Below are 14,885 nucleotides of genomic sequence, written 5' to 3' on the forward strand. Positions count from 1 at the left end.
AAGGATTTTGTACAAGGTTTGGTATAGTTTCTTTGGGTCCACCTCAAATATCGGTCTACCTACGAGTGATAGCATCTATTCGTAGAGTTCTCGTATACATCAATGTTTACGACGATACGTCGATACGTCTATGTATAGTATACATGAATTAGATCTATTCGTTTATTTTAGTTGGATTCTTCAATGCATATTAAACTGTCAAATTCAATAATATGTCATTTATATATACGTATTTTACAATTTGCACTATTGTTAGAGTAATCCATGGATAAAGTTGATTTTGAATACAACGAGATATAAACAAAGAGGTAGGAGATTTTAGATAACCGCAAAGTTAGCTACTCATAATAATTTGGTGGGAGTCTGACTAAAAATTCTTTGACAACACTTTGTTTTTTTTTAGTCTTTGACAACACTTTGTTTTTTTTTTCTCAAAAAGAGACTTGTAGGCAAATTTCTTTATTATTAAGGACACAGAGAACAATCTAGTCATATTATTTAATTTGGTAACAAATTTGACATCCATAAGACTTTTCACTTACAGGTGAATAAAAGAAGTACTAGATTGTAGTACCTAAACCGCATTTTCTTTGTCTTTTTTCCTTATAGTTGTGATCCAACGGTTGCATCTAAGACCCCAAAAATGAAGTTACATTGTTGTAAATTAGGAAGGCAACTTGGGACCTAACATCTCAAGTTGGTATCTTCAAAGGGGATATTTAGAGATTTCTAATGTCTTTTCTATGACGGTAGATTTATGTTCTAAAATCAAAAGGAAAACTCATGGTTCAAAAATCATGAATTTGCGGAGTTGTCAATCCTAACTGTTAATGGGCCATCTTCGAGTCCTTTCCCTCCACAACTTTCAAAAGATCTTGATCGTAATTCGTACGTGCTTGACAAGGAATATTCTACCATTCATCCAAAGAAATAAGGTAGCTTTGTATTCTACGACTCGATAATACGTACACGAATCATATCGACCATCTTCATTCAGTATACAAGTTGTTCGAGCCCATGGATATTACTTGTTTGTGCTCAACGTGCTCGTTAGCCTACTTTATTAGCACTGGTCTGATAGTGGCCATTTATTTCTTTTGAGGCGGTTTCACTCTTCTATATGTATTCAACGACTCAATAATATGCACATACATCGTAACAACTATCTTAATCCAGTATACATGTTGCTAGAGCACATATGTATATAATTTGTCCCTACAAACTGATTTGTAAGAAAAGATGTTAAACTCCGATGTGAAATCAAACTCTAGTAATAATTTTGAAACTACTGTTGGACTAATACTTGGCAGTCTATATCCAAAATTTATGCAGTTAGGCAATAGTCACATTAACAAAATTATAAGGTCAATAGAGATTTTTTTTTTTTTTTTTTTTTTGTTTGAAAAAGGAATAACTTGTATCAAACTGCTGTTATCCTTCTCTTTCAGGCCCACAGAGATTATGAAAAAGTGTTCATCATGCTAGTGACCATAATCAAACAAACTCATCAACTTGAAGCATCGAAAGTCGATAAAAATTAGCAAGTTATAGACATCATCATAAGTACTGGTTTGGTAAGTGCTTTTATAAAAAGTGGATATCAAAAGAGATTGAGCTCAAAAAGGTGTTTGGTGAACACTTAAAAACAACTTATTTTCACAGTTTTTTATTAAAAAAAAAAAAAACCTGAAAACGTGAAATAACAAAAATAAGTTTTTTCTCACATCACAACAAAAAACAATTTTTTTCAAAACACATTAATATCAAATCAACCCTAAAAGTGGGAGTGGTACAAAATTCCATGGCAAACGAACCCTCTGGATGCTTCCCCGTAACCAAGAAATACATGCATTTTCCATCCAGCACACAATGTGGTCCCACACTGTCCCAGTTCACTGCACCTCCCTCGCAACCCTCCACAAAACCCGTCCGATCAAACCCCAATCCAACGGTCTTTAAACCTCCACGCTACCTCCCTCCAAACCTTTGATTACTGCCACCCCTCATGGCTCAAAACCCTCCACGCTCACACTCCCACAACCCTCAGATCTGCACAGCCTTTGACGGCTGCTAATCCTCTCCCCTCTGTTACTTACTCGCTCAAACACTAATGTCCCGCTCTTTTAATTTTGTTCTGGCAGAAAATTCGGTTTTATTTCTCTCTCTCCGTTTGATTGGATTTAGCAGGTAGAAATGCAAGAGCAGGCGACGAGCTCCCTCGCTGCGAGCTCTCTGCCTTCCAGTAGCGAAAGGTCTTCGAGCTCTGCATTCCATCTTGAAGTTAAAGAAGGTTTGACTTTGATTTTTCAACTTGTTTTGTAGTTTTTTCAAGTTTCTTTTCCAGAAAGTATAGCTTTGTTTGTTTAAATTTGTGTACTTGTTTTTTAATCAGAAGAATTTCGAGATTTCCCACCTGGGTCTTGTAAAATCCAGGATTTTCTCAGCTGGGTTGTTGTTATTTCCCGGGAAAATGCTCTTTTTGGATGAAAAGTCTTCTATTTTTACATTGTCTCAGATAAAAAGGAGAAAGCTTTGTTCAATAAGTACAGCTTATTTTGTTCGTGGTCGACTGTTTATCTTTGCAAATTGGAAGAACTTCGAATTTTCTCATCTGGTTTTGTAGAATCGACAATTTTCTCAACAGGGTCGTTGTTTGTTTCCCGGGAAATGGATTTTTTATCCGCGAAAACTCTGTCCTGTTGCATTGTTTAAGACAAAAAGGAGCTGACCTTGTGTATTTGTTTATGCTTTTGTTCTTTTATTGGGTTCAAAAATTATATTTTGATTTGTCTAAATTTTAGGCATGGAAAGCGACGAGGAGATCGGAAGAGTACCGGAAATCGGCGGCGAATCGGCAGGAGCGTCGGCTTCCGCCCGGGAAAACGGCTTGTTGGCCGGTCCAGACCAGGTCCAAATGGCTGGTGAGAGTCAGAGAAAGAGAGGAAGAAATCCAGCAGACAAGGAAAGCAAGCGGCTGAAGAGGTGGGTTCAGATGCACTGCTTTCTGGATGATTTTACTGTTCTGCCCTTTTTATTGTGTGACGGGGTCATTGGTATTTTGGTGAATTTGTGTAATTTTGTGGGTGCAAAAATAACAGGTTGTTGAGGAACAGAGTTTCAGCACAGCAAGCAAGGGAGAGGAAGAAGGCATATTTGAATGATTTGGAAGTGAGAGTCAAAGAATTGGAGCAGAAGAATTCTGAGCTTGATGAGAGGCTTTCCACTTTGCAGAATGAGAATCAGATGCTTAGACATGTATGTTATATCATTCCCCATATATCGCTATGATATCGGTGTTTTATGGCATGTTTACTAATCCGTAATCGGGTGAGGAGGAATCCAATTTCACAAAACCAGGAATTAGTATACTACCCCCATCCAATAATCCAATTCCTTCAAAACTAGCGAGACTCGCTACCATACTTAAGTACTTAATACTATCACAATCTGACGGCCAGATATGCTCTTTGGACAACATATCTTATCGTTAGATGGTAATTGTACTAGTACTTGTAAGTATTGTAGCCAACTCCAAGAATTTGATTCCATTGCTTAAAGCTAGTGATGCTAGCCCAGGTGCATACAAATCTCTGTTTCCAATCAACATAGAATCATTAGTGAGAATTTGTTAATATGTGACAGATGAAAGATTTGGGTTTAGGGAGGGGTATTTTAGGAAAGATGATTTGATGGGATAAATGTACAATTCTGTTGAGGAGGGGCCTTCTTGGTTTCATCTTATCACTTCATATCAAAAGTGGAAAGTGTAGTGAATTGGGTATTAGGGTAGGGGCTGCGGGGTCAACTCCACCAAATCCATTACTTCTTTGCTTGATAATCAAAAAGGTTGCCGTAAGTGTTGGGACTTTATATAATAGAATTATAAATGTGATGGTGTCCACTGATTAGTGGCTTGAAAATTATCCCAGTTAACGTGTTTTGAGTAGGTTACAATGGTAATTCATAGTTAATATGTGATTTTACTTGCAGTAAAAGATATCAGAAATTTGTTTTTTTTGCACATCATACCATGTTGGGACGGGAGTAATGTTCCCGTGCTTAGAGCCAAATGGTACTCTTTTTGTTATCTAAAGTTGTGATGTAGTTTATTGCCCGTGACATTCTTGTCGCATGTCAAACCAATTCATAAGCTATACACATGCCGATTTTCAAAGTTTAGGCTGCTTGAACATCAGTATGAGTCCCAGATTTTGCGCCTAATCATTGTTTGAATTGGAAAATACTGAGTAATACCTAACTTCTTTGCATGATTGGAAAGTATTCATCCTTCGTAAACCTAGACAGAGTTCGGAAACAATTCTAGAACTGCCACTAGGCTTATGCTTTTACTGAAAGTCTTGATTGTTTACCAGACAGAGGTTATATATGCTAACATTTTTATATTCCATTTTATGTAATTCACGTCGAGTTTGGTGTAATGTGGCATTTACTTACCGGTATTTGTTGCAGATATTGAAGAACACAACGGCAAGCCGGAGAGGAACAGATGGTGGTGCAAATGCGGATTGATCCTTGTAGGACATGGCATGAGATCGGAGTGTTCATAAGACGTTGCGAGTGCAAAAGTGGAGGCGATACAACTTGAAAGAACTTAGGCATGCTTAATCTTAGATTGGATTTCCTATAAGTAATCTTCACTAGTACTTCTTGTTCTTTTCTGTCAGCGATATGGTGCAGGTTTTGAGCCAATTGCGTCGACAGCGGTGGGTATGGTGGGTAGCAGAGGTGTAAGGACTGTAAGCCCAAGAAAGGTGTTTCATATGATGGATAAGTACAGAGCTAATGGAAATGGTTGTGGTTTTAGCCTTTGTGAAAATGTAATGGGGTTGTTAGTGGAGTTGTCTCTAATTATTTTTTTGTCCAAATGTAGTTAAGTTTTATGGGAGGTCATATGCCCATCTTCAAATGGAATGGGAAACATAAAGAAAAATTACTTATAAAAAAATAAAAATAAAAATATGAGCAACGGATATATTTATATTAAGGTTTTTTAGCTAAAATGATCTTGAGATTTGTATAACTGCTCATTTTGGTTTTTAATATTTGAAATCAATAGAATTGGTTCTTGAGTTTGTTCATAATCAATTATTTTGGTTATTTCGTGAAAAATTTCTATAAAACAAGGATGAAATGACAAAAATGCTCTCAATTTTTGTCAAAATATTTTAGCCTATTGTTTATGAAATTAGGGTAATTTTGTCATTTTGAATCTTATTTAACATATTTTTTCACTGAAAGATCAAAATGATTGATGGTGGACAATCTCAGGGATTACTTCTATTGATTTCAAATCTTAGGGGCTAAAGTGAAGTGTCACGTCCCGATCTCGATATACGTTTAGAATCGACACATGACGTTATCAAATACTCGTATATCTCACATACCCCATCTTTGGGATATGGCAAATCACAACTCGAGAATCAAATTGCAAAGTAATTTTTCGTTTACTTTATGGCTGCATCTAACCTCCTCATTAGACTGCCTACGTACCCTCAATAGGGATCAAGTCATTCGTAGTTCATTATCACAAAAATTAGACGTTTATTCCACTAAGCTCAAGCAGAAAAGCATAACATTCCTCAATCATTTATTATAACCTGAATGCATGAAATTCCTGGTCTCATCCCATAAAAACATGATTTCTCTCCCATCAAACATATAAATCATTATGTCTCATCATGATATCGCAATTCACAACATACATCATATTTAAGAACCGACAAAACACAAAATCATTCTCTAATTTGATCAAAGTAATAACAATCATTCTCATATCTTCTAAATTCATACCGTATGAAATCATAATCGAATTGTAGCAAATCCCGAATGAGTTAACCAGACTTCCAACATCTTTTCTAACTCAATTCACAAGATTCTCAAGACCATTTTCACAAATATATATAAAACTAAGACTAGATTGACACAATTAGGTCAAGCCTACTTCTCCAAATAATGGGATTTTAGACCACTCCACGAAATCCAACAACCTAGGGTTCCTAACCACTCAACGGAACCAAACTAAATATGATCGACTATCAAATGTACCAAGTACAACTAATCATCATCACCTCTAGAATGCATATGGTCCCCCATTGTGGATATACCAAGCAGAATCATAGGCATAATCTCATCGTACAGGCAGTGATCACCCATCGCGAATATACCAAGCATGATTACCCTTGAATACATATGGTCCCCCATCGCAGATATACCAAGCAGGACCACATCCTAGCTCTAGGTAGTGACCACCCATTGCGAATATACCAAGCATGATCACTCCTAGCATGCGTATGGTTCCCCGTCGCGGATATACCAAGCAGAACCGTATGCATAGTCTAATATTGTAGGCAATGATCACCCATCGCGGATATAACAAGCATAATCACCCCTAGCAGTCCCCCATCGCGGATATACCAAGCAGGACTGTATCATATAGCTCTCAGTAGTGATCACCCAACGCAGATATACCAAGCATTATCACTCCTAGCATGCGTATGGTCCCCCATCGCGGATATACCAAGCAGGACCATCCATGTACCACTACTACATGGTGCAGTCTCATCATCACACATTATACATAATTATATGCATACACGCTATCGATTTCACATATCAACCAGCATCTAGTCATATGGAGCACAACACAAAGAATTCCTTTAATCACTATTTTTCCTAAAGATCTAATAAAGTACCTAACTCATCTCCTGACTTTCATCTCCATCTTATGCTAGGTAGTAAAGCCAAGTTCAAATAGGTATTCAGTTGGCAATCATATCCAAATATTTATCAAACAATATGTCAATCCCATAATTGCCATAACATTCATCATAATTATCATTCACATTATTAAAAAGATAATTAAACACATATATATCACAAACATCATCAGTACACAAGCCAAATCATATTTAATAAGCATATGTTTATGGCTAAATATATAAAAAATCACATTTCAATAGAAATCATATTTATAAGACCAATTCATATTCACAATGTCATTAATATAAGAAATTAAGATAATAATCATATCTCATATATTCAAGTCACTATCTAACCAATATAGGCCCATTAGACTTCAATTAGTCATGTAGTACTAATTCTAGTATCTAGAACATTTCGAGACATGTTGACCAAAAGTCAACTCTCGGTCAACTGTAGGGTCCACAACTCTACGTAATTCGATCCGAAAGATCTGCCCATCGGATTTTGGATCCGTAACTTCCTAATGTCCTCATTATACTCATAGAACATCATACTAAAGTCTCACCACAATCCAACGGTCAGATATCTACCAATCACAATTTTTAGTGGCGGTCAACGTTTTATTTTACGAACTTACAAACCCAATTCGGGAAGATCCGAACGTTGGATTCCCAATCCATAACTTCCTAGTGTCCTCAAATATTATGTATTATAACCTATTAAAGTTTGGTGACGATCCAACGGTCAGATCATCGATTCACTTAAGGTCCAAGGGGCGGTCTTTATCCAAACTATAGTCATACGATGAGATTCCGTCAATCAAACTTCACATATGGAATCATGATATCCAAATTAGTCTAGAAAGGGCAGGTGGGGGTCTCGGTCCATGCGCAGCAGCACGTGGCGGCTGGCCGCCCCGACTTGCCGGAAAATTCCAACTATTTCTAAAAATTACCAAATTTTATAAGGAACTAGATCTCAGTGAGGGGAGCAATTTTCATACCTGGGCCGAAGTCCAATTCGGCCAAGAAACACCTAAAATTGCCCACGAATCACTGGAACCTATAATTGGGTGTGCTCCGATTCGACCTCAAAACATGCTCTGACGCCCCAACCACTAATTAGGCTTTGTTCCTGAGGTTGAGGGATGTATTTTGGTGGTGATAATCGATGGAGTGAGCTTTAGAAATGGCGGATCACCACCTAGACGCCATCGCACCCATCGGTGCATTTCTTGCGAATCCAAGGCCAAATTGCATGAATTTTGGGATGGAATTGGTAGAGGGTAGGCTAGGAAGTTTTTTCCAAGTGGTGATTTGGCTCGATTTTCCGTGAAAATCCATGAATGGCGTCGGGAAGCATGGTGTGCCGCCGGTCGGGTCAAACCAAAACGGGTTAGGGATCCGATCTCGTGCGTCCCCTCTCCCTCCTTTCCCTCTTTTCTTTCTTCCCTGATTCGTTCTCCTTCTTCCTCTCTCCTCTTCTGATCCGTCCCCCTCCCTCATTGTTCCTCATGTTCCTCCCCTTTTCCCCCCTTCTCGCTGCCATCAGGCAACCTCTCTTTTATTCTTTTTTCTTTTTCCTTCCCCTATAAATTAATTTATCCACTACCATATAAAGAAAGAAATTATAGATTTATGCACGGTTGCCAACTATATATAAAATTCTTTAAAAATAAATCTTGAAATTAATAATACTAAAATATGTAACTTAAATAGTGAAATTCGGGAATAGGATTTCACATGAAGAGTTAGACAAATCTCAAAGATTATTTTAGCTAAAAAACCTTATATTAAATAGTGAGGGAATAAAATTGATATTAAACTCGTCTTCTACGAGATTTGAAGTAACGTGTGCTTCTTTCATAAGAAATGTAAAAATTCGTCAAACAAAAAGAATACGTATGAGAGGATGGTACATTGTATGGTAGTGGCCTTATCAAAACTTTGTTAGGGCTTTTAACCCTTAATTAAAGGAAAATTATTAATGCCCCCTAAGACCAACTCCAACCATGACTTGTAACCTAAAATTTCCCTCCCCCCTCCCCCCCCCCCCCCAAAAGCCCACTCCAACCCATAACCTAAAATAAACCTAAAACCCAAATGAAGGTCAAATTCCGGCCCAATTTTAGGCCACAAAGTAAAATGGGCCCCACGGTCTGAGACTGAAACTAGGGTTGTGAAGCCCACTTGCCCTCTGCCACGCCCAGGGTTCAAACTGCATTCAACCGAGGTGGACCCCACCCACGTGGGTGTGTCCCCCGGTTTGTCAGCCTTGTCATGTAGCCAACGGCTACTTTTCTTCATCGTGTGGTTGTGGTAATTGGGCCGTTGGTTAATCCAACGGTCTAGGTTCAATTTTTTGTTTTGTTTTATATTTATATATTTATTGAATCCAACGGCTTACATCAAATATAATCAAATATAACGGTAAAAAAAAAGATCTAACAGTCCAAATTTAAATCCAACAGCTAGAATAATTTTAAATTTTTTTTTAACTTAAAATCAACCAAAAACTCTATAAATACATATGTATTTGTTCAAACATCCACACAAAACTCATTTTTCTCCTACAATTCTTCCAATTTTTCTTTCTACCATTTCTTCTCATTTCCAAAATTTTCAAGATGACAAAAGAGCATGTTAGAGGTCGTAATGGACCTTTGATGAATATATTGCTTTATGTTTGGCATGGATTTTTGTTAGTGAAGATGGTGTCGTCGGCACCAATCAAAATAGAAAGGATTTGTGGGGTAAAATCATTGATAAGTTCCATGAAAACTCCAATGCCGGTCGAAGGGAAGTTTGTGGTGTTTATGATCGGTGGAAGATTATCAACAAAGCGTGCACTTTGTGAAAGGGAAGCTTGGAGAGAGTCATGGTTGATATGTCTAGTGGAAGGGGTGCTTCAGAAATTGTGAGTTTCTTTGTTGATATTTTACTTGTCATGTACATAATAGTATTTTGCAACTAATTATTTTTATGTATTTGTTGCATAGGGTGACAAAGAAATGACAATTTACAAGACAAGAACTACACCAAAAAATCAAGCTTTTAAGTTGCATCATGCTTGGAACATCCTCAAGGATTGTCCGAGGTAAGGAACCGATGCAAATCAACAATGTGGAAGATTATTTCATAATGAAGCCCCACCCCCAAATGATGTCAATGAAGGTGTGAATTTTGCCGACAATGAAGGTATCGACCAAATGAGCCCAACTACTTCTTTGCCAAGGCCCTCGGGTAGAGATAAGCAAAAAGAAGCAAAGAGAAAAGGGAGTCCCAAGATCCGATACGTGCACAATTTGCTAGCGAAATGGCAAGAATGAACGAAAACTAGTGTCGTCGGCAAGAAGAATCGGCCCAAAATGTTTTTGGCCATGAAGCAAGAAGGGGATAGGGAGCAAGAAAGGTACGAAACTAATTTGCTAATGGAGGACCTCGACAAATACACTCCAGAGAGGAAGAGATACTTACGTGGTACGCAAAAAGAAATTTTACGAAGGAATGCCACAAGGAGTATATTTCAAGATGATGATTCATCTCAAGACTATCACCCAAGTTCACCACCAAGTCAAGATGGTGGATATCATTATTAAGTTTATGTAGTCTATGAGTTTTCGATTGTATTAAGTTTATGTGGTTTATTAATTGTCTTTTTTTTTTTTTAAAGTTTATGTGGTTTATCATGATTTTCATGTATTGATTTAGTGATTTTTCAAATTTATCGGAATTTAAATATTTTTAGGTTAAAATGTTCATAAAATTAATTTAGGATAGTCTACATAATTTTTTTTTAAAGTTAATTTTAAAAAAATTAGCCTTAATTCATTTTTTGATAATCTGGGGCTAAAATTTTAGGCCAAAAGGGTTGGAGTAGAAAAACTGTTTCTGGGCTAAAACCTAAATTTTTTGGGGTAAATATTTTTAGGTTTTAGGTCAGGGTTGGATATGGTTGATAGAAGCATATTTATGCGACTGAGTTAGCTTGTTCTCATGCATTTATATTGTTATTTCTTAGTTAATTATGTATTTTAAGCTATTTTCATGTGTTTATAGGTCCATAGGCCTTATAAAGCAATAAGGTGCATTTTGGAGCAGTTTTGGGCTTGGAATGGATAGCACATGCATGTAGCAAGGTGGATAGACGAAATTGAAGACTAAAGAGGCTAAGAATGTGTTAAAGAGAAAGAAGAATTAATTTAAAAAGGACAAAGAGCTCAGCAACCAAAGAAGAAACATGAGTCAAGATTACCTTATTTTGATTTAACATTTCTTAATCCTAATCCAACTAAAATCCAACCACAAGGAGGGTTCCCCAAAGAAATTAGGACACTAAATAAAGGATTCTAGAAGCCTTAATCTCAGCCACAAAGGGGTGTCACTCCACCTTTCACCTTCCATGCCGTGCCATCATCATTGTCCCCTTCATGTTCCCTCCTTGCACTCATTTGATGCACCATTCCACTTCCTTTCCTTTGTCCACCATATGCACAATATTCTTGTCCACTCATTTGCACTCATTGATGCACCACTCTTCACCTTTCCACCCATGTCGTGCATCATCATCATTGTCCCCTTCATGCACTCATTTCATGCACTCATTTCATGCACCATTTCATGCACTCATTGCTGCACTATTCCTTGTTCCCTCCATCATATCAGATTTCATGCATCATTTCATCACCTTAACCTCCACTCCATGCACTCATTCTGCACCATCACTCTATTTTAACTCCCCATGCCGTGCATCATTCATGTCCCCTTCAATGAATCATTTCTGCACCACTTCATTGAATCATTGATGCACCATCCCTCACCTTTCACCCTCCATGCTGTGCATCATTAACCTCTCATCCTTGCACTCATTGCTGCACACACCACTCCCTTTTCTTTCCCTAGCTGTGCACTCCTTCTATAAAAGGAAGTGTGTGTAACAGCCATAAGTGTTCAGATTTTGATCCATCCTCCACCATCATTCAACACAACCAAAAACACATCAAACCATCCCTTGCTGCATCTAACCTTCATCCATACACATCCATTCATCTTCTTAGCCATTCTTCCATACAAATCACCACCCAAACCTTACACCAAACCTTGTGCCGTGAGTAAAGAAAGAAGGGAGTACTCTTGGATATTCAAACTTGATTGTTGAAGCATTCAAGGTGTAATTCGTTCTATATTTACAATGTTTAAATTATTTTTCTTTTGTTTTGCTGTAAACATAAGTGGCTAAACCCCTCTTGGCTAGGGGTGATTTCAAAGCCATGATTATGTGTGCAATATGATTTGATAAATTCCAGTTACGAATTATTGAATCATGAATGCAATTGGCTTAACTGTTTAATTGATAACTTATTTGTGTTTGTTAATTGAGGGTCGACACTTAATTGGCATGCATAAATCTGATGCTATAGTATAAGGAAGTTTCACATAATCGTTACAAACTTATATTCATATGTAGTGAAGGTTGTTGATCACGATCGCGTTAAGTTTAATTCCTAGCATGAGTGACATGATGTCATAGTTGCAAGTGCTTTGTCAATGCTTATGATTTTCATTGAACGTAATGATCTTTGATCGTATCTCTATTATGATGTCATGTAGGGAACTTTTGAAGAATACTTTGGGTTGTCGAATGATGTCATCCAATCTAAAAAGAAAGGAAAATCTGAGGGTTAACTAGTGATGTCACGATTAATTTGGAGCATTGTCGTTCATAATTCAATGAAGTAGTAACTGGAAATCAAGTTGTTTGCATACATGTCTTGTGTGGAGGAAAAGCCTCTAGTTATCCCATCATCCATCTAATTTCCTAAAATTGTTTTCAAACCTGTTTTTAAGTGACAACATGTTTTGTTATTTTAAGTTCGTCCAAAACAAAACCTTCCCCCCTTTACTTTTTGTTTCAAATTGTTTTAAACTTGTTTTGTTTGTGTTCTAAGTGTTTTGAGTCAAGCCCAAACCTTACTTTCGTCCAAAATTGTGTTTAGTGTCAGAAACTGCCTAGTTGGTGTTTTAAGGCAGTTTTGAGTGTTTTTATCTTATTTTGAGTCTTGTGAACTAGTTTTGAGTCTTTTGAATCTACCCTATCGTTTTTAAGTTTGTTTTTGTGTCTTTAAGTCAGTTTAGAATCAATTAGCAATCCATCCTAATCCCCGGCCTAGAACGATCCCTACTTATACATATACTACAATTGTCAAAAGAGGGTTTAATTGTGTGTTAAGTATAATTTTCACATCAATGGTCTGAGACCATCTCCAACCATGGGCTAAATGCCAAATTTTCCCCCTATTCCCCCCCCCCAAACCCAACCCAACCCAACCCAACCCAAGCCAAATCTTTGGGCTAAAAGCTAAAAGCCAAACCTAAGCCAAATTCCCCTCAAAATTTAGCCCAAGATTCAGTGTGGGCCTCACCGAAATGAGTGAAACCTGGCATTTGTGCGCCAATCCCCCCCCCCCACCCACTTGCCTGACGCGCATGATGCGCAACCCTTCAACAGATAAGGCCCCACCCATGTGGGCCTGTCGACCACCTTTCCCAGGCGCCCCAATGGCTACTTTGATCCGACGATCGCGATCAAAAGGGCGTTGGTTGATCCAACAACCTAGATTCAAATTTATATATATATTTTTATATTTATATATTTATTGAATCCAACGGCTGAGATTGAATATAATCAAATCTAATGGTAAAAAAAAGATCTAACGGCCCAAATTTAAATCCAACGACTAAAATAATTAAAAAAATTATTTAACTCAAAATTTATCAAAAAACTCTGTAAATACCTATGTATTTGTTCAAACATCCACACAAAACTCACTTTTCTCATACAATTATGCTCTGACATTGTGAAAGGGGTTCATTCCCGCTCACATGCACACTTTTGCATTTAGTCACTTTTATGTTTAAATTTATTCATATTTTCCACATCACTACACTATTGGTTTCGTCACATTTTTGGTGTCAGTCAACACAGTTCGATTCGGAATCCAGGTGGACATTCTGGGTAGCGGTGTGTCATAGAATATTTTGTACAATGAGCAGTTCAACATTGCTCTAAACTTGCTAAACATTCTAAACCCCGCCCTTGGACACCTATTTTGTTCCTTATTGTAAGTGGGATTGTAAATAGATTTCCACATGTATGTAAATAGTATTGTCTATCGTATACATATTTAGAACTTTCTACATATTTTATATGATTTTAAAACTCACAGCATAGCGGGGGAATTGCTAGGTTCATCTAAGAATTAAAATTTAGTAAATTGTTACACAAATGATATTGAGGAAGAGAGATTCGAAAGAGAATCCTGGGTGCATGGTAAACAATTTTAACCATTTAAATTACAAGTTTTGTGCAAAGTTTAGTATCTTTGAAAAAGATCTTGTGTTGTTAAAAATTGAAAATCTAGTCAGTGGTTACATACTGCTGAAGAATACAAGAATCTCAAGCTGAAAAGGTGAAAAGATTAAAATACAATATATAATGACTGATTTCATTCATAACAGACATGTTTTTTTGTAGGCAGTAAAATGTACTTTGGAAGCGATATCAGTATGTTGTAATAAATAGTTGACATGATTCTCTGAAATCTTGGCATGATATTTGTGCGTGTTGATTTACTGCTTTGTATTGCTTATGCACTTGAATGATCTGTGGCCAACTAGGCCACTATATACTAGTACCACATGAATAAGCATGTCGAAGAATATATAAATGGGAACTTTAATGAAAAACATCCGGTACTGTTCATTTTAACGAAAAATCACTTTTTACACTAAAAAGTCAATCATGGGACTATTCATTTTACCCTTTATTTTGTCGTTATCATTAAAACTCAAAGTTTTCAAGCCATTTTTATTAATTTTCTTTATATAAATTCTACATTGGAAAATGGATTGCATAAAATACAATATATGATCAGTAACAGTAGTTTTACACCGTTGTCGTTTGTGATGAAGCTCTTGCACGGACTTTTCGGTTTCTCCCATGTCCTATTGAGCTTCGGCCTTGAGCCGTTTGATGTAAGGGCTTCCAGTTCTCGTTGAAGAAGATTTACTTTGACTCCGGCCAGCGAGCCGCTGTAAAAAAGGGGAGGAATTAAGCCACCGACAGCAGCCACTTGCACTCCTCCTCCCACTACAGCCTAGTAC

At 37.1% G+C, this 14,885-nt stretch overlaps 1 protein-coding gene across 1 annotated transcript; it reads left to right on the forward strand.

The window, feature by feature from the left end:
* The first annotated feature begins 2,193 nt into the window (after positions 1 to 2,193).
* Positions 2,194 to 4,530, forward strand: HY5 (transcription factor HY5). Its single transcript, NM_001293823.1, is given in 4 exon segments — positions 2,194 to 2,290; positions 2,802 to 2,982; positions 3,099 to 3,255; positions 4,471 to 4,530. Coding segments are annotated over 4 exon segments (495 nt in total).
* The last annotated feature ends 10,355 nt before the right edge of the window (positions 4,531 to 14,885 follow it).

This window comes from Malus domestica, chromosome 08, assembly GCF_042453785.1.
Source record: "Malus domestica chromosome 08, GDT2T_hap1".
Classification (NCBI taxonomy): domain Eukaryota; kingdom Viridiplantae; phylum Streptophyta; class Magnoliopsida; order Rosales; family Rosaceae; genus Malus; species Malus domestica.